Source organism: Tasmannia lanceolata, unplaced genomic scaffold (genome assembly GCF_043159265.1).
Source record: "Tasmannia lanceolata isolate RefF3 unplaced genomic scaffold, GAP_Taslan_0.1 ptg000048l, whole genome shotgun sequence".
Classification (NCBI taxonomy): Eukaryota; Viridiplantae; Streptophyta; class Magnoliopsida; order Canellales; family Winteraceae; genus Tasmannia; species Tasmannia lanceolata.
The window spans coordinates 3,272,263-3,293,030 of NW_027518725.1; the positions used below are offsets into that span (position 1 = coordinate 3,272,263).

At 39.6% G+C, this 20,768-nt stretch overlaps 2 protein-coding genes across 3 annotated transcripts; one reads left to right on the forward strand and one right to left on the reverse strand.

Annotated features, from left to right (window-relative positions):
• Window positions 1-662: 662 nt before the first annotated feature.
• LOC143864209 (ATP-dependent zinc metalloprotease FTSH, chloroplastic-like) lies at window positions 663-6,722 on the reverse strand. The gene is made up of 7 exons (XM_077375097.1): window positions 5,866-6,722; window positions 5,220-5,419; window positions 4,506-5,006; window positions 2,680-2,926; window positions 2,394-2,577; window positions 1,453-1,624; window positions 663-982 (listed from the first exon to the last, which is right to left on the reverse strand). Exons 1-7 carry the CDS (start codon window positions 6,518-6,520, stop codon window positions 761-763), a joined length of 2,181 nt encoding a protein of 726 aa, XP_077231212.1. The 5' UTR covers window positions 6,521-6,722; the 3' UTR covers window positions 663-760.
• A 3,289-nt stretch (window positions 6,723-10,011) lies between these two features.
• Window positions 10,012-18,870, forward strand: LOC143864211 (Tetratricopeptide repeat (TPR)-like superfamily protein). Of its 2 annotated transcripts, none has more exons than XM_077375099.1 (3): window positions 10,012-11,614; window positions 17,112-17,194; window positions 18,382-18,870. In XM_077375099.1, exon 1 carries the CDS (start codon window positions 10,212-10,214, stop codon window positions 11,604-11,606), a length of 1,395 nt encoding a protein of 464 aa, XP_077231214.1. In that variant the 5' UTR covers window positions 10,012-10,211; the 3' UTR covers window positions 11,607-11,614; window positions 17,112-17,194; window positions 18,382-18,870. The 2 variants fall into 2 exon arrangements, with proteins under 2 accessions (XP_077231214.1, XP_077231213.1); XM_077375098.1 differs by having other exon boundaries at window positions 10,018-11,610.
• The last annotated feature ends 1,898 nt before the right edge of the window (window positions 18,871-20,768 follow it).

Sequence of the window (20,768 nt, forward strand, 5' to 3'; positions counted from 1 at the left end):
TAAAATCTGATCGTCCACCAAATTTTTTTTAATGTTTCTATTTCAAGTATTAAAACTAATTGTAGCTTCATTGGGATATGAAACTAAAATTTTGGACAAAAAATCATGCTCTTAAAGTTACTTAAATAGTATTTTTTCCAAAGAAAAGTTCAATATCTAATGTGTCTCAAGCATTTAAGGACCTATTTAAAAGTAATTTTTAAAACATTGAAGTTTTTGACTAAATCATATGCTTTTTTTCTGCTACCTATACTGCGTTTGGCAGTACCATGTTTTAATAATGAGCATAACAAGGATAGCCTTGAGATATATAATGGTTTTGTTTGGATTTGGTTTCGGTGATCTTTCCAGGAATGTACTCAACAAATGAGAGAGATGCCTTACAGACGGGTATGTTCTGAAACTTCTTATACTGCCCTCACACTTGAATGTGTGGGTGCACTCAGAGCAGTTCTGCCTATACTTGGTGAATCCAAATGGACCCAGAAGGTAATCATGTTCTGGAATGTGAAGAGAAACTATGGAGGTTGTAGAAACTAGAAAAAGAGGACTGGTACACAAACTATGGTGATCTCATTTGGTCACAAAACATGCCAATTTTTAAGTGTAAACCGATGTTGGGATCTTGCTTCTCAACAAAAATTTAATATAGACAGAAACCATTTTGAAATTAATGAAAGTGGTATTTCCATTGATGAAATCTCAGGACTGTATATCAATATACAAAATACAAGAAGCAGAAAGGAAATCTAGTTTAAGATCAAGCAACATATAACTCAGCCTTGCCGTCAATGAAGAGGCTCATGAATTCTTCCCCATCTACACTCTCCTTTTCTATGAGGAGCTGCGCGAGCTTGTCGAGGATGTCAATATGGGTCGTGATGATTTGTTTAGCTCTCACATACGCCTTGTCCACCAGCTCCCTCACTTCTGCATCAACCACATCTGCAGTAGCCATGGAATAATCCTTCTGGGAGGACATCTGTAGATTCAAAAAGCCCCAAAAACAAGTTTTAACAAACAAGGTTGAAGGTAGCATGTTGTTAAACAAGTTTTAACAAATAAGATGGTTGAAGGTAGCATGTTCTGAAACAACCAATTACTCCAAAAGCTTAAACTTTAGAGTTGGTGTAAATTAATCATTTATACTTTAATACTCCCCCTATGTGTGGCCCCTCTTTTATGGGTTGGCCGTACACGTGGCCCATGTGGGTCCTCTTTTGGGTTGGCTATACATATGGATTTTTTATATCAAGGAGTTGTTCGGTTCTGAACCGCCGTGTGAGGCAATAGCTCTGAAACCATGTGAAAACAACCAATCACTCCAAAAGCTTAAGCTTTTAGAGGCTTTAGAGTTGGTGTTATTTAATCATTTATACTTTATTAACAATATAAAAAAATGTGTTATAGATGATCAAAGGGCGACTCATTTCATATCAAACGTCTGCATACCTGTTGACCCAAGAAGGGATTTCCACCAGGTCCACCAATGGCAACTTGCCCAATCTTTTTACTGAAACCAAATCTCTCAACCATTTGCCTCGCCACCCGAGAGACCTGCATGAAGTCATTCGATGCTCCGGTCGTCACATTCTCTTGTCCGAATATCACCTCTTCAGCAACCCTATATTGGAGAGAGAATTGAGTCAAAAAATAAGAAAGGAAAATGATATGGAACTGAGAGTAAGACCGATGCGAGAGACCAACAATGAGACCGTGGCATGTGTGCAAAAAAAAAAAAAAGGTCTACTTTTTGTTGATTTTCCTAAACCAAAGGCCTGGCTTACGTCACTTGTGACGTAGTGGTTTGCCACTTGTGACATAGTGGCAAGAACCCATTTATTTGGTTCCCTGCTCGGTCTTACACCCGGTTTCGCTAGCATTACTCAAAAAAGAAATAAAAGAAAAGAATAATACATTGTAGTAATTTTTTTTTAAATGAATACATTGTAGTAGTGTTAATAAATTTGGAACAGATGACATTTCTATGAAGCCTTTTCTAGTGAATTTAAGGGTCATGGAATGTCTTTTCTAGACATCCACCTAAAGACTAATGAAGATGTTTTGATCAAGGTTTTAAATTTCAGTTTCAGTGTCTCGGTTTCGGTGGATATTTTGGTTTTAGACGAAATCATGTAGAATTCGGTTAAAAAATTCGGAGTTTTTAAATTTCGGTGGAAATTTCGGCAATTTCAGTGGAAATCTTGTAAATAAGCGTGAAAAATTTCTTGGCCAAAATTTTGCGGCTAAATCTTATAAAATTCTAATTCTATGTGAATTTTGTGACGGCTTCAACCAAAACCGACACATTTCGGCCTAAACAACACATTTCGGCTGAAATTTTAAACCATGGTTTTGATGAGGACTAATGAAGATGTTATGATGAGGCAAACCTTCCGCCAAGGGCAACAGCCATCTGATTCTCTAGGTAGCTTCTACTGTAGAGTCCAGATTCGAGCCTCTCTTCGCTTGGAGCAAAGAAAGTTAGCCCACCGGCCTGGCCACGGGGAATGATGGAGATCTTGGCAACAGGATCGTATTCAGGCATGAGTGCGCCCACAAGAGCATGCCCAGCCTCTGTAAACACAGTCAAATGTGTGTACACAATCAGACACCCAAAGCAAATCAACATAAAATACGGGGCAAGAATGTGCAATTAGGAAAATTTGAAGAAATTACCGTGATATGCTACCAGTTTCTTCTTCTCTTCTGAAACCACTGCATTTTTCTTCTCAGGACCGGCAATTATTCTTTCCAGGGCATCAGAGATCTCATCTTTGCTTATCTCTTTAAGGTCACGCCTGGCGGCAAGAATGGCTGCTTCATTCATTAGGTTTTGCAGATCGGCTCCGGTGAAACCTGGGGTTCTTCTCGCTACTTTTTCGAAGTCTACATCCTTGCCAAGTGCCTTACCTCTGGAGTGCACCTGCCATCCACAAGTGTTATTAAGGAACTTTAGAAAACACTGACTTGTTTAGCAATATAGGAGCAATCCACTAGACAATTGGTTGCGACAAGATTGGCATAACTCTAGTTTTAAACACACTATATTGGCATTACCAAAATAAGGAAAACACTTCACCTAAAAAGGAAGTGAACTCTTAATTAAGAGTAGATGAGATGGAAAGATGCGTCTGCTCAATTTTAAGATTCCAACCCTTCTAGGGAGCTTCCGGTTTCTATGCTTTAAATTATTTACATGCCATTTAGATCTTCGGGTTTTCATCATTTACTTAGGATGTAGTATGATTTCAAACTTTAAATAGATGAAAAGATATAAGATAATAACATATTTATTAAGCTGCTATGAGCAATAGTACGATCCAATGAACCATGAGAAGGAAATAGTAGAAGTAAACCAACTCATCCTCTGCTGCATTTCATCCCTACAGAATTCAAACATAAAAAGCTAAATATGACTAAACTTCTGACTTCTGAGTTATTACCTTCAAAAATAACTTGAATCCAAGTTATTACCTTCAAAAATAATTTTAGTGACCATTGACCCACACAAGAAGCACAGCAATCATGGAGATTTTCAGACTCCATGGAGATTTTCATACTCCAGGAAATAGTCAAGCTTGAACTTGCTCAAAAGGATTGAAATTCCTACCTCAAACATATTTTTCTAGAACTCATATACGCAAGACTGAATCTAACAGATTCTCCATAACATCCAACAGAAAGAACCATAACTACGAACAAAAATGCATAAGATTAAGTCAAAAAACTACATCTTCTAAACAAAGCATAGACAAAAATACCAATGCATTTGTGAGGCAATAAAAGAAACATGGAAAAAATTACGAAATTGTCAATCTCCTAAATCAAAGCATATAATGCCTGTAAAGGTTGTCGGAACAGAAATCTGTAAGGCAGCTATTCTCCTTAATCCTAATCTTTTTCTGGGTTTTTAAGCTCCTACAGCTTCCATTTTTTAGACAGTGGGGTCCTACAGATAATTCAAACTAAAGCAGGTAAATGATTTGGATTCTTCAATGGAATTCTGATTATGTGGACACCGTTACATTTCATAGGCGGCAAATAATGGGGATTAAGGAGATTGAATTTGTGAACACTGTTACAATCTAATTCTTCTATTCATAGTGTAAGCGGTGATTGAATTTGTGAACCATACTGTTGTTTGTGATCCTGAACCCTCTAGCCCGTAGAAAATGATGCCTTTTTGTTTTGTTTTTTTATGGGATGAGTAACAAAAATAAATTAAAAGAGGAAACCATTACAGGAAGGGCAGAGACTGCACCATAAACAATTGGGCATGATATTCAATCCCATGATTGATGGGCATGTATCTACAGAAGAAACCCAATGAACCATTTCCTCCTGATATATTTTTCAAATTCAATGAGAAGAAAACCAACAGAACTGCAATGTAACATATGTTTTACAGAATAATACTACCATACAACAGTTGTGTAAACATAATAATAAAACAGCAAATTCTTTCAAGAAGATGAATAAAGCACATAAAGTTAGAAACTAACCTGAAGAATCTTAACTCTACCAGCAACATCAGGCCTATCTACAGTAACTTGTCTATCGAACCTCCCCGGCCGCAGCAATGCCGCGTCAAGAACGTCCGGCCTGTTAGTTGCCGCAAGAACAATGACACCACTATTACCCGAAAATCCGTCCATCTCTGTTAGAAGCTGATTAATAGTCTGTTCCCTCTCATCATTACCACCCCCAAGTCCAGCCCCTCTCTGTCTTCCCACAGCATCAATCTCATCTATAAAAACAATGCAGGGCGCTTTTGACTTTGCCTTCTCAAACAAATCCCTCACCCTCGACGCTCCTACTCCGACGAACAGCTCCACGAATTCAGATGCCGCGCATGAGAAGAACGGCACCCCGGCCTCCCCTGCCACCGCCCGAGCCAGGAGGGTCTTCCCCGTCCCTGGCGGGCCAACCAAAAGGCATCCCTTAGGAATTTTTGCCCCCAAAGCCGTGTATTTATCCGGATTCTTCAAGAAATCCACAACTTCCTGCAATCATTTCGACCAAAATTTACAAGATTTCCACCAAAATTTAAGATAAATCCGCCAAATTTTACAAGATTTTCACCGAGATTTAAGAGAAACCGAAATTTAACCATTGAATTTTACAAGATTTCGGCCGGAATTTCCACCGAAACAAAAATATTTTGATTTCCATGACGGTCGAAACCGAAACCGAAATTTAAAAGCTTAAAACCTTGCCTGCAATTCAAGCTTGGCCTGATCGGCACCCGCCACATCAGCAAAGCTTATACCAGTCTCAGGAACCTCTTGAAACTTCGATTTGGACCGCCCAAAATCCATTGGCCCACCTAGCCCACCGGGTCCACCAGGCCCGCCTTGTGCCCGGCGGAAAAGGAAGAACAATCCGGCGAAGGCGAGGACGGGGAAGAGGAGGTTACCTGTTGAAGTATAAGAGATTAAACAAGACCAACTCTGACAGCTTAAGCTTTTGGAGTAATTGGTCGTTTCACATGGCATCAGAGCTACAGGTTCTGAGTTCAAAAACTCACAACTAAAGTATAAATGATTAAATAACACCAACTCTAACAGATTAAGCCTTTGGAGTAATTGGTTGTTTCACTTGAAGTAATTAGTTGTTTAACATGGTATCAGGGCACAAATAAGGGCCTGTTTGTTTAAGATTATGCACCAACTATAACAGCTTAAGCTTTTGGAGTAATCAGTTGTTTCACATGGTATCAGAGCTACAAGGTTCTGGGTTCAAAACTCACAACTACAAAAGTGTAAATGATTAAATAAATAGATAATACCTTTCAACAAAATGATTAAATAACACAAACTCTAACAGGTTAAGCTTTTGGACTAATTGGGTGTTTCACATTACCAATCAAATTGAAGAGGCCATTGCCGGAATCGCCCTCCGAGACCGAGATATCGACGCCGTTCATGGCCAAAATGTCAATTAGGTCAGGATCATTGGGGACTATAACAGAGGCCCGGCGGCCGTCAATGGCCGTTAGCTGGAGGACGCCACCGTCCTTACTAAACCTGACTCTCTCCACTTTCCCTTTCTTAACGGCGTTAAGGAATTCGCTGTACCGCCATTGAGACCCATCTGGAAGGTCAGTGGCCTGAGATTGGGGTTTTGGGGCTGTGAGGAGAGATTGGGAGAAGGGTGAGGAATTTGAATTGGGTTTTAGGATTTGGGTCTCTGTTTGAATTTGGGGAGAAAAGGGTGGTGGGTTTGGGGAGTTTTGGGGGTCTAGGGCAAAAGCTGAGAGGTTTTGTTGTGAAATTGTGGAGAAGATGAAGGAGGCTAAAGTGGCTTGAGTGAGATTGGGTTTAGGGTTTTTTGAACTGGGTTTAGGGTTTTCTGAACTGGGTTTTTTGTTGTGGGGTGGAAGGAGGAGAGATTGAGGTGATTTGGGTTGTTTTCTAGAGAGAATTAGTAGATGGAGAGATGGGTTTGGTATTGTTTTGGGATGAAGTTGGGTGCCAAAGAGCGTAGAGGTGAGGAGGGGATTACTTGTGGAAGCCATTCAGCTCTCTGTCTTCTTGAATTCAGTTTGGTGGCTTTGTTACCAAATAAATTGCTGGCTCAAGAAAGCTTTCTATCTCTCTCTCTTTGACAAAATCTGAGTTGGGTTTTGTGGGATGAATGTGAATATCATATGCACCAGAGAATAGAGAGCTGCCTCTGATTTTATAAGTGTGCTTTGGGTGGCTTCTACGTGGTGCGTATTATCTCCAAGCAATTTAGGGGTTTGAATTTTGACATGGAAATATTGTGAAGAAAAGAAGAAAAAAAGAAGACAAAATGGAGGGTACTGGATGAAGTTCTGGGAGTGGGACCACGAGATGTGAAAGGGTGAGAAAACATAGTCACAAAATTTTCCTCACTACGATTTCTTTTGGTATCAGATATTTTATAGACATTCTTACAATTTCTTTTTCTTTTCTTTTTTTTTTTTTATCTTTGACTTTGACCATGTTTGGATTGCAAGAAAAACATTTATGATGGAAAATCCTTTCAAGGAAAATTTTCTTCTTTCCATGATTTAGAGGAATATGATATGATCATGGTTAATTTAGATGGATATAATCAAGGTTTAAAATTTCGGTTTTGGTACTGGTTTCGGACCCTTCGGTCGAAATCTGGTACAAAAGTCTAAATCAATATTAAATTTCGGTGAAATATTAAATTAATTTTAAAAAAAAAGATTTTTTTGGGTCAAATTTCAGAAAAACCGAAATTTCGGCCGAAATAAATGACCGTTTTTTAGTGGTTTCGGTGTCGGTCTCCACCGAAATCCAAAATTTCGAAATTTAAAACCATGGATATAATCATATATTAAAAGATCCTCTCTATAAAAATTGAATAGGGTTGGTTCAAGTTATCTTTTTAGTAATTGAAAAATGTAAGAAATTCTAGAAATATATTTCCTTTCCAAACTTTTCCAAAAAAATCTAGCAATCCAAACTGGGCCTTTTTTCTTCCCTCTGCAAAATGGTGAGTAGATATTTTTTCTTCATAATTTAAATTCAGGAAATGATATCCCCCATCCTCTCTCCAAACGGTTTCTGTGAGAATGGTTCACTGCTCATGGATAAATTCACCCCTTTAACGTTTTTCTTTACCTTTAAAGCTTAACATGCGGCCTAGGGAGATGCTAGAGCCATGTCGGCCCCTATGTTGTGCTTTACGTGTACAGCCAATAGTCTAACACACGAGGCACAACGAGTGGTTAACGAGTCTCATAAGCTCATCTCATGAATCAATGCGTAGGATTGAAAGTCTCGCATAGCAGCTAAGGCCATCTTAGGTGGCGATGATGTGGTTAGGTGAATGCCTCGTTCCATAGTGGGTTTCAACTATTCAAGTAGGAAGTGTAGGCTTGTGTGTACTGTGCAACAACCAGTTACTCCAAAAGCTTAAGCTGTTATTTTGTACTCCGCCGCCCTCCACCAAGCTCACATGTGGCCCCCCCTTTTTAGTGTTGGCCTACACATGGCACATGTGGCCCCTCTTTTGAGCTTAGCCATCACATGTGGATTTTTAATATCAAAGAGAATTGAACTAAGGACCTTTTGTTTTGATACCATGTGAAACAACCAGTTACTCCAAAAGCTTAAGCTGTTATTTTGTACTCCGCCGCCCTCCACCAAGCTCACGTGTGGCCCCCCTTTTTAGTGTTGGCCTACACATGGCATATGTGGCCCCTCTTTTGAGCTTGGTCATTACATGTGGATTTTTAATATCAAAGAGGTTTGAACTAAAGACCTTTTGTTTTGATATCATGTGAAACAACCACTTAATCCAAAAGCTTAGGAGAATGCTGTTTTGAATCTAGTTTAATTTAGAGGAGAGGGTTCAACCCGAAAAAAGGTCGGGTCGGGTTGAGTTCGGATCAGGGTCGGGTTGACTTTTCCCAACCCGGGTTAAGTTTGGGGTGGGTTCGGGTTGAGGGTTTGGCAATCCGACCCGAGTGTAACCAGACATATTTTATGATTTTTTTATTTTTTTAAGCTTAAAAACTCGAGTTGGGTCAGGTTTAAGTCGGGTCAAGTTTGGGTTGGAAAAAAGGGTTCCTCGGGTCGGGTCGGGTTGGCCTCAACCCGACCCGAGATGCACTGCTATTCGCGGCTCACTTTTGCAAGTGAGAACACTTGCGTAGCCTCACTTTTTAGCAGATTTTGTCTTATTCATTTAAGTCACCTGAGGTGGCTGTTTACTCCTACAAAAGTAAGTCGTGGAATGGATTTCCCAACTATTATACATTGAAAACATCTCTCGTATTTAGCCTTTAAGTTAAAAGGATAACATATATTCTTTTCATAAATGGCAAAATATAGAAGGATCTATGACACTTAGATAAACAACTTTAGCAATGTTTGGATTAAGTTCGGAGTTAAATTCGATAAGAAGAAAATTGGATCTAGGTCCCACATGGAACACTCCAACGGAGCCATGTCCTTTGTATGTCCCCCTCTCGACCAGGGGGGTGTCAATGGACGCGGACAGTCCGATAGACCATCAGAATCCAAAACTTGATCAGTCAAGATCTAGACACATTACCATGATCCATGACACAGTTGTTGACCCTATCATAGGATCCAAAATTATTACAGATCAGATCCGGACAACAAACAAAAGCCTCAGGAGTAGTCCTAAATCTGATTTTATCATACTGTTTTTTGAAAATACCCTCTAGATTTTTAGTACTTTTAAGTATTATTCTAGGGGTATTTTAGTAAAAATAACTCATGCATTTTTTCAAACTATTCCTATTTTAGCATTTTTTTTTTTTTTTTTTTTTCATTCAATTCTCTCATATCTCGAGTCACTCTCTTCCTTCGCAGCTCTAACAACTGATCCTAAGTCTCTAGCACATTGTGTTGATGCTATTGCGGCACACTCTCATAGCTCTCGATCATGTTTACATTCACTATCTTTTCAGAAGGGTGATGATTTCTCCCTTTTAATGTGATTTGACATCAAAAAGTGATGTTCGGATACCTACAAGATTTAGATTTGGATTTCTCATATTTGTAGATGAGATTTGGAACTGGTTCAAATCTTTAGATTTCCGAATCAGCTACACCAGTGAAAAAAATCCAATTTTCAAATATGTTATGGAAGACATTATTTGTAAATCAATATTTGTGGCAATTATCTTCACCCTTGCTGCTCCTCGACCTTGCTGCTACTCATCCAGACATCCCTCCCTCCCTTTCGTACAACATGAGCATTAGGGTGATTGATGTATTTTGTATCCAAAACTCAAACCCAATTCCTAATACAAAAACATGAGGTATCCAAACGTGGCCTAAAGTCTGCCGGTAATTCACATTACAAGGGGGGTGCATTATCCTACTGGGGCGAAAAAATCATCTCCCTTTCAGAACTTTAACTGTGTAAAATGTAAGCATACCTACTGGGACGGTCTAGTTTGAGACTGAGACATAGGAATTAGATCCGAAGAACACTCCGAATCCAATCCGACGAATAAGAGATTTGAACGGATCATGACTATGACATAGATGGATCCTTAATACCCAATCCATTTCATCTGGATCCATCGGACTGTCCAGTTCGATTGACAGCCCTACTAAGTGTTTCACTGTTTCATCATCTAGCTCTTGACAAAAACCTAAAATCTAAAACCCCATATCTGACAAAACCCTAAAACTCTAAAACCCCATATTCATCTCAAGCAGCAGCAGAAGAAGATGGGGAAGCTCTCTCCATTCCTCAAATCCTCCAAACTCCCTCTCCCACTCCTAAAACCCTCTCCTTCCCCTCAACCACCCCCTCCATCTAAACCTTACCTCCCCTCCTCCAGAAAACCCAACAAAAAACAAAAAACCCCACCCCCAAATCCTACCAACCCCGCCCCCCTCTTCAAATCCCCCTCTCTCCCAGACGCCATCAAAACATTCGACTCAATAATCTCTACCCACAAAACCCACATCGACCCAAATGCATTTCTCCACTCTTTCTCCCTCATCAGCTCCCCACAAGATTCTCATTCCCTCTTCACCCACATGAAACAAAAAACGCTAACCCTATTTTCTGAAAACAAAACCCTAACCCTAAAATTCTCCCCTGACCGCTCCACATACCACATCCTCCTCAACCAAGCCTGCTATTCCCCCTCCGGAGAATTCTCCACCGTCCTTAAAACCCTAGATCTAATGGCCCAAAATGGGTTCCCTCCAGATCGCATATCCCTTGATCTCGCTGTCCGATCGCTCTGCTCTGTATCCCGCGAAGATGATGCATGCCAATTGGTCAAAGAATGTGCCGTCAAATACTCTCCGCCGGACTCCTTCACGTACAATTTCCTCATCAGGCACCTCTGTAAGTCTAGGGTTTTAAGCACTGTATACAAATTCATAGACGAAATGCGGGATTTAGCAAATGTAACTCCTGATTTGGTAACATTTACAATCCTAATCGACAATGTATGTAATAGTAAGAATCTCCGCGAGGCCACACGGCTTCTCGGAGCCCTATCCGATGCGGGTTTTAAACCCGATTGCTTTTTGTACAACACTATCATGAAGGGTTACTGTATTTTGGATCGGGGGAGTGAGGCGCTCGGGGTTTTTAAGAAGATGAAAGAGGAGGGAGTGGAGCCAGATTTAGTGACGTTTAATACGTTGATTTTCGGGCTTTCGAAGGCGGGGATGGTGGAGAAGGCGAGGGAGTTTTTGAGTGTTATGGTGGAGATGGGGCATTTTCCTGATACGATAACGTATACTTCACTTATGAATGGATTGTGTAGGAAAGGCAAAGCTTTGGATGCAGTTGGGTTGTTGGAAGAGATGGAGGAGAGGGGGTGTAGTCCTAATTCGTGCACTTATAATACGTTGCTTCATGGGTTGTGTAAGGCGAGGCGTTTGCCGAGAGCTTTGAAGTTGTACGAGGTGATGAAATCCGAAGAGATGAAGCTAGATGCTGCTTCTTATGCAACGTTTGTGAGGACGCTGTGTAGAGATGATAGAATTGCGGAGGCATATGAGGTGTTTGATTATGCGCTTGAGAGTAAGAGTCTGACAGATGTCACAGCTTATTCAGCATTGGAGAGTACACTCAAGTGGGCGAAGAAAATTAAAGGATAATAATGTATGTGAGTTCTCTTTTTTGTTCTTGTTTCTCCATCCCTCAGGACTTCATCTTATTTGATTTAGATTGTTCATGATGGTTTTGATGTTTTCATATGTTATTCATAGTAGTTTTGCATAGTAGATTATTTTGTTGGTATACATATCATATGTGCTTGGCCAAAGAAAGAAATGGGTTGGTTGAATGGTAATTCGCTTATCTCAGTTCTCCCTTATAGGACAATTGGGTGCAGTGGATTGTGCACATTATGTTAAAACCCTTCTTGAAGCTTTCAACTACTTGGTAAATGAAAGGATAATGTATGTGCATTATCTGGTTTGTTCTTGTTTCTCCCTCTCTGAACTTCATCGTAGTTGATTTAGATTGTTCATGATGGTTTTTTTATGTTTTCATCTGTACATAATAGTTCTGAGTAGCAAACTATATTGTTGGTATATATCATATGCACTTGGCCAATTTAGTTGAACAGTAATTCATTTATCTAAGTTCTCCCTTACAGGACAATTGGGTGCAGTGGATTGTGCTCAATATGTGAAATCCCTTAAACTTGTTGAAAAAGGAAGTTCTAGAGTTACTAACATGATGAGATTAGATTAAAAAATGAGATTCATTTTAATCATATCTGGTCTTTGGCGAGCAGCTGTAGGAGTCCACGTAACTTGGGCCTCCAGTCATTGGGGAAGTTCTTAAGAATGCTCCGGAGAAAGTGGTTAACCCCCCTGCCCACCCCCGCCCACCACACCCCCACCCACACTTTTTTTCTTCTTCCAAAAGTCACCATCACTCGTCGGCTTGCCTGAATCAAATCCCTTTTACCTGGACCGAGTTCTCATCTGAGACTACATTTTGCCCCACCCAGTCAATCAAGCTCCTTTGACTCTCCCGAGTCCCGAGTTATGGCTGTTCAACTGGGATTTGTTTTGGCTGCATTTTTGCCTGCATCTGCATTTTGAAACATTGGTTATACCGTTAAAGCATATTTCGGCCTATTATTCTGGTTTGGACTATTTTCTAAGTTTATCTTTTAGTCCTTGTTAAGAGTGTGGAAATAGTGATTAGGATATTGATTGCTTCTAGTCAAAGTTTGTTCACGGGCATATGAAAAATATAATGTTTTTAGGGGTGTAAACGAGCCGAGCTTGGCCAAGCTCGGCTCGGCTCGTTAAGCTCAAAAGCTCGGCTCGGGCTCGAACCAGGCTCTAGCTTGGCCGGGCTCGCGAGCCTTACCGAGCTCGGGTTATATTAAGGGCAATGATATATTCATAGTTTCACACCCCTCATCTTCCCTGGACAGCCCTATCTAGTGTAATTTGACTACTCTTTTTACACTACGGGGTGTGGTCCAAGTAACAAATGGGGTTCCAAAAAAGAAGTGACATATTTTGCCTCCCCCTTTCACTCCTTGGACAACCCTTTTAGTCTATATATTAATATATAATGTATATATTTAAATATATTAAATCCTTAACGAGCCTTAACGAGCCAAGCCGAGCCTGGCCTAGCTTGGGCTCGGCTCGTTAAGCTTAACGAGCTTGGCCAGCCGGCTTGGCTCGGTTCGTTAAGGATTTGAGCCGAGCTCGAGCGAGCTTCCGAGCCCGAGCCAAAATTGACACCCTTAAATGTTTTGATTGATAATGAGGTAACCTATTTAACGTTTAGATTGGTTGTTGAAGGGATTTTTTTTTTTTTGGATTGGTTGTTGAAGGGATTGTTTAGAAGCTTGATCTTGAGAAGGATGTGCTGGAGTAGAGTGGTTGTTCTTTTGTTGATGTTGGTTAAGGACTTAAGGTTTTGGTTGAAATAAACTGTGGATAAAATGGCTCTACCTCAGCAATCAAAAGATTGATTTTTGGTTAGTCTCAGATGGTTATTCTAGAAGTTTTGATTTTGGTTAGGCTCGGGTGGTTATTATACAAGTTTAAGTCAAGTGGACCCACTTCTTTGTTGTTCACTATGATGTGCAATGGACTGTGCTGTTTAAGAAGGTTGGAAAATTTATTTACTGAGGACATTTATTCTTGTATTGATCGCCCAATAGTCTCTTATCCTTTCTATGGCAATGCCATTGTTTTTTTCATGGCTTATCTTCCCCAAGTTGTGTTGCTGATGTATATTACTTCATAACTGAATTGGTTTATAGTCAAAACATTTAATTTGGATATGATTGTAATTTGTGGTATTGACTGGAGAGGGAAACTTTGGAAGACAAGTGATTGCCAATTTTTTTTTTTTTTTTTTTTTTTTTTTTGTAGATGGGAACTGTTTTCTTAGTTTGCTAGAGTGGTCTTGGTTAGGGATCATTTAATAACCTTCATGTATATTATATATTCATTTTGTGGTGGTTGTTATCAAATGGATTAGGAGGATAGGTAAATATTATGCATGGTTTAAGTCTAAACTATGACCCCATTTTGGAAAAGGAGGTAGTTGGTCACTTCCATTTATGTGTGTTCAGTGTGCTTACCACTACACCACACTACCCAGCAAAGCCTCCAAGAAAATTCAACAAGAATGGGGTTAAAAGAGGAAACATATTAGTGGGATGAATTGATGTTTGAATCCAAGAGAGAAAGGTGGGGCTGGCATAAGAAGTATTTAGGTCCTTGACAGGGCAAAGAAGAAAGGATGGAAGACGATCTCCATCCTGTTTATAACCTTCATGTATATTATATGTCCATTTAATTCTGTTGTTGTCCAAGGATTAAGAACACAGGTAAATATTATGCTTGGTTTGAGCTATATCCCCATTTAAAAAAAAAATAGGTAGTGCTTACTACCACCTACAAGTGTTCAGCGTACTTGCCGGGACATCACATTACCCAATCCCAATAAACCCTCCAAAAAGATTCAACAAGAATGAGCCTAAGATAGGACATTTATGTTTAGTGGCATGGATTGATATTTGAATCCAAGAGAGGATCGTGGGGTTTAAAATTAGTATTTAGGTCCTTAAGAGGGCTCTCTAATTAACGTTGGTTAGAACTAAGCATCTAATCTAGAATGGTTCCAATGAATGGGGTTGACAGAACTTGCCTTGAAGCTTACTTGTGTTGACTTGGCAGAGTTGAACGAGTCAATGATAGATTCCCAAAGAGTGTTAACGTATAAAAGTGAAGAGGGTGGAAATGAAGATAACTCAACTCAACTCAACTCAACTCAACTAAGCCTTTGTCCCAAACCAGTTGGGGTCGGCAGGGTGGAAATGAAGATAATGAAGAAAAATATAAAAATGAAAAGTGAAAGAAAAAAGATAAAACAAAAAATAATAGGCAAAAAGAATCCCCACAAGGACCATCTTCCAAAGCTTGTGGCATTGCAAATCCCAAAAGATGTAGGAAACTAGGATGCTAGCTTTTGCTTTCTACTTTCTACGATTTGAGAATTTAGGAGATTGGATCATGTGCTTGCTGTGTTCTTACTCATCGAGTTTTTAATGGCCAGATCTTGGATGGCAAAATAAGGTTGGCGGGCTTAGGCTTGAGTTGAAAAGGTTAGTTTTGAACATTGAGCATAGATAAATGGTTTGTTATTTGGAGGGTTGTGAAAGACGCTTTTCTTCCCAAAGAAAGTGTTTTTGGAGTTTCTCAATTCTCTTCGCCACCTTTGCCGGTATTTTATAAAGTGACATGTAGTGCACTGGAAGGCTTGTGAAAGGCATCGTAATCAGTGTAATTCTACTCCCAAAGGATAGATGTTGTTCCTTCAATGTAGCCAGATTCTTTTTACTCTTTCTACTACGGGATCCCACAAAGACGCTTACCTTGGCGATAGTTCAAGATTACTTATGGGTAGGCATTCTCTTCTACAACCAAAGGCCCGAGCATGCATATCCACTTCTTCTGCCCCCATATTTATTCCTGTTACCAAACTTTTTGAAAAGTTGATCTTCAGTGACCACTACAAACCATTGGAAAATCCTTTTTAGATTTATAGAGTACTCTATCCATGCCAAGGTTTGAAATTTCGGTTTCGGCCTCAGCCGAAAATGAAATTTCGGTGGCAAATTCGGTTTCGGTGGAAATTTCGGTGTAGATCTTACAATTTCGGCCAGAATTTTTAAATTTCTGTTTTGGTTTTAAATTTCGGTCCCGGCCGAATTCCGGATTTCGGCCAAAATTTAAAATCATGATCCATGCATGGAGGAATATGAATGTGTCGTTAGCAACTGGGAGAGTGGTCGGACATTCCTACTAGGCTCTAATCCATGAATAATGCCATTTTCTTCTGCCTTATACAGGAGTAGGCTAAGAGCTTCCAACACCATAATGAATAAGTACAGGGATGAGTGATCACCTTGTTTGATACCCTTGCAGCTCCCAAAAACCCTGCTGGAACTCCATTGATCAAGATAGAGAAGGAAGGAGAGGATAAGCAGGCTTTAATCCAAGTTCTCCATTTTACCCCAAACCCCATCCTTTCCTGGACAAAATCCAAGAAGGTCCAGTCGACATGATCATAGTCTTTTTCATGTCAATCTTTCAAATAACACCTTTCTCATTGCTACGGTGCCATGTGTCCACGATCTCGTTTGCTACAAGGATGCCATCTAAGATTTATCTACCTTTCATAAAAGCACCCTAGAGCTGGGAGATGATACTCCCCATAACCTCTTTAACTCTTCTTGTTAGAATCTTGGCCAGCACTTTGTACATGCCATGGATGAGGCTGATGGGCCTGAATTCTTTAAGCTCAACGGCTCCTTCCCCTTTTCAACTTGTGATCTTCATCTATGTCAAAGGTTTAAGATCTCCTGGAAAACTACTGTTTTGGCCCTCTCAATGACAAAAAATCCATCGTTTCACCTCTGCATGAGCCCTTTATATGCAACTCAACTCAACTCAACTCAACAAAGCCTTTGTCCCAAACTAGTTGGGGTCGGCTAAATGAATCCTTCAGAATGAATGAGCCCTTTATATGCAGCTGTCCGTAAATTGTAAGACTAATAGCTAGCAAAGCTGAATATGGACCATGTGCCAAGTGTTTGACCCTAATGTTGTGGCTTCTTATGGAGTCATTGATGTTGCTCCATATGTGATCATCCTCAAGGACTGTCCATTTCGAGACTCTTCTCCTGTTCACGCCTCTATGGCTTGGATTCTAAGTTTAGGAATATGATGGTTTGGGCTTGAAACTATTTTGCCTGGTGTCATGGTCTACTTTTCAGCAGACATAATTTAGCCAAATACAAATTTGTGTGCAATGATAATTCCATCCTTTTTGTTGGGAGATTTTATTTATACAATAACGAGTCTAAAGTGACGGGATTATCACATGTTGTAGATCAACACATATACCTATTTACATATCTTCAGAATGGACCCATTGCAGATGTGTTTGATTGTATTGCTGCAAGTAAAATCTGCATCTCTTGGAAATTGGATCAAGTTTCAAGCTGAACTCATTCAAGTGATCTTTAACTTTTCATTTCTTTTTGACAGTTGAGCTGGGGTTGAGCTCATGTCACTCGAATGATCTTCAATTTGTTGTTTTATTTTTGACAGGTAAGCTGGGATTGAACCTGTGTGATTGAAGGGTTCTTGTTTAGTTCTAAGTTCACGAAATCTGATGGAATAACAAAACCAAGGTAATTTTTTGCCACACTGTTCATCTTGCTAATCAAGCAGGAAAGAAGTCTCGTTCTTTCAATGTTCAGTAGCTCTTCTCTTTGCATCACATAATTTTTTTTTCTCTTTTAGTTCTTTCTCAATGAGCAGGTATATAATGGGCATATACTCCACTTATTATAATTTATGTAATGGATTATTGCTGCCGTGTCTAACAATGATCAAGATTCTAGCAGTCAAGTTTCTATGCATTTACTTTTTGGATCTTGCTAGGTGTTGGAGGAAGTTTGTATGTAGTCTTTTATGCTTTTTCTTTTTGGATTCCGGAGTATGCTCCTGGATCATCATACTATGTAATTTCTAGTGGGACTACGGGTTCCATGTATATTTCATGGTATGAATACAATAGCCAAAAATAAATAAATAAATCTAGCAGTCAAGTTTTGTAAAATGATGAAATTGACCCTTTAAAATTTCCAAGTATCTGAAAACACCCCAACTACATCAATATTTTCACCATTTCGAAGCTGACTTATGAAACGTAGGCTCATTCCATCACTTGCATATTGATGTGCATTATTTTCTTCAAGAATACAATTTATCAAGGCTGTTGCTATTGCACAACCAACTCAATTTTTATGTACTATTGAAATTCTCTCAAAGGTTTTATTTGCGTACTCATGCTAACAGTTTGGTATCTATCCTTCTGTTTCATTGCGTGTAGAAAAATATAAATGATTAGTTTTAGGGAAATGATATATTCACCCCATTTTCTTCCCGGGCCCATGAATACGATAGTGGAGCGACCCGGGAAAAAGGGGGCGAATATATCACTTCCCTTAGGCCCTGTTTGGATTGCAAGAAAAACATTTATGATGGACAAAATTTTCTTGGAATTTTTTTCTTTCCATGATTTAGAGGATAATGAAATGATTGTGGTTAATTTAGAGGGATATTCTCATTAATTGAAGGTTCTCCGGGTAAAAAATGAATAGGGTTAGTTCAAGTTAACTTTTTTGTGTAAAAAAGTATTAAAATTTCCTTCCCAAACATTCCTTAAAATTCTAGCAATCCAAACAGGGCCTTAGTTTTAATGTATTATGTATAGCTTGGGCAGCATTTATCTGTCATGGATTTAAATTGATTCTAACATATCTTGAATTTACGCACACTTTCAGATGTAATTTTAGCTGGTTTTATGGTGCAGGTCCATCTTCAAGACAAGCTCAAATGCTCAACGGAGAAAATAACTAAATAAGTAAACTGCATGGGCATCTTAGATGATTCCCATGTCAATCATATTGTGCTTCATCTCCAGTCCATGAAGTTGAATGTTATGGGCATGACAGGGTCTGGATATTTTCTCAACCTGATAAATTCACCCCATGTAAAGGGATAGCCTTTTCTTCCAACAAAATGGCCAGTGAATGAGTCAGCAATGAGGGGGTTCAAATTAAATCCCATGTAAGGAGACTCAACAATGAACATGGGTAAGGATAGGTTTTATTTTTTCCATACTATATTGACCCTCACCAACTCTGTCTACACATGGAGAACACCCGGTGGTTTGATGATCCCAAACTCATCCATTTTGAACTTGCCTAGTTTTATAATGTTATTGAACTTTGATGTATCAAATTTTCAAAAATTGTGGACATATTACATTGATAATTGATTGTTTATTTGAGTGATGAAACCAGTGGCTTAGAAATCTACCACCTTCCACCTGAAGTTCCTAGAGAAAATAGACAATTCTTCTCATGGTTTAACTTTGCAATACCAATTCCCTTAAGCATGTCATCAATAAATTTGGCTAACCTTCATGGATCATCACTGCTGCTAATGCCGAAGAATTCACGTTTCAGTTGTCATCTGCTTTGAAAAAAGCTAATACCCAATTGGAAAGGGAAGGGTGAACCTTGGAGTATTTTCCAGTTTTGCTCTAAGAAACACTACTTCAATGGGGATCAAAGTAATTCGAGATTCATGCCTAGTGCGATTCATGTGGGCATGGGCTTTACTAGTTGATCTCCCCTTTGGACCCAATTGACCATTAGATGAATCCGTTTAGCCAATTGGGGCTAGGGAAGGAATGGATAATCACTACTAGGCCGTCTAGGATCCTTTGGGGTCAAATTGACTTGATGTGAAAGGTATACATGGCGTTAGTAGTAGGGCTGCAACTCGGGTCGGGTTTTGGAGAACCCGACCCGACCCGAGATATGTCGGGTTTTTTTTCGGAAAACCCACGATTCCCAAACCCGGTCCTACCCATGATAAATCTCGGGTCGGGTTTTTTCATGTTGACGCAATTTTTTAAGGAAAATTCTTGTTTGGCAAGGCAACTCAACTCTTAGAAGTAGAAATTACACTCACATTACACTTGAATCAAACAATGATGTAATTACACTCACATTACACTTGAATCAAACTATGCTGTAATCAAACAATGTTGTAATTACAATCAAACAATGCTGAATCAAACTTTTAAATCAACTCAACTCATAGAAGCAGAAATTACACTCACGTACAATAACAGTGGGTGCGTGGGTTTTCACTTTTAACTTTTAACTAACAATATAGAAAAAAATTTACATACTATAACTTATGTAACTCGGGTCGGGCCCTTTCAAACCCGGCTCGACCCGAGATTCATGCGGGCTTTTGAATGCTCAACCCGGCTTGACCGGAAACCCATGAAACCTGAACCCAACCCAGGCTATTTTCGTGTCGGATTAAACCCGGCTCAAGTTGCAGCCCTAGTTAGTAGCAAGATAAATAAGCTTCAAGCAGTTTTATTTGACATGATTTGATGAAAATTTCTTCTCGCCTTTTGAAAATGTGTGTGCGCCCGAAGTACCTAATTTTGTTTTCTAGATGCCATTTGCTTCTCGTTGAAGTTTGCTACATGTCTATAGTTTATCAGTCAATATTATTTTGTGGACCCCACCACCGCTTCTTGGTAGACTGATATGATTTTTCATTAAACGTGGGTCCTACACTGACTCCAATGTTCTTAAACTCCATGATTTGACATTCTCTTCTGCTAACTCCTCTTTTTCATAAAATCCGCCTACCAAATCTGATCTGATGGTGCACAAGTAAAACAAAAACAAAAAATAAACAAGTTACAAGCTGCACGGCCAAGATTTTACAAAGTTTAGCCGAGATGCCTACGTCCACGGACCAGAACACAATTTTCACCATGAGAAAGCAATATTACAACGATTACGATAGAATTAATCTGCAAACCGCAATCCTTTTCCTTTCCCTCTCAACCAAGACTGTACACAGAGTAACCTGAGAAAAGCCAAAGAGAACTTCCCAAGAAGCACTCACCTTCCCTCTTTCAAGCCCCTAACACAAGACGAAAAACGGTGCTTCAGCCGCTGCACATAGATAGTGAGACCACAAAAAAATGGGGGTGGGCCTGTAGCTACAATGGCTGAGGTTTTCCACACAGCCTCAGATCACAGAGTAACCTTTTATGTATAGGTTTTCCACAAAAAAATGGGGAGTGGCGGGTGGGCCTGTAGCTACAATGGCTGAGGCTTTGTATCTCAACCATGAGGTAGCAGGTTCGATCCCAGCTTA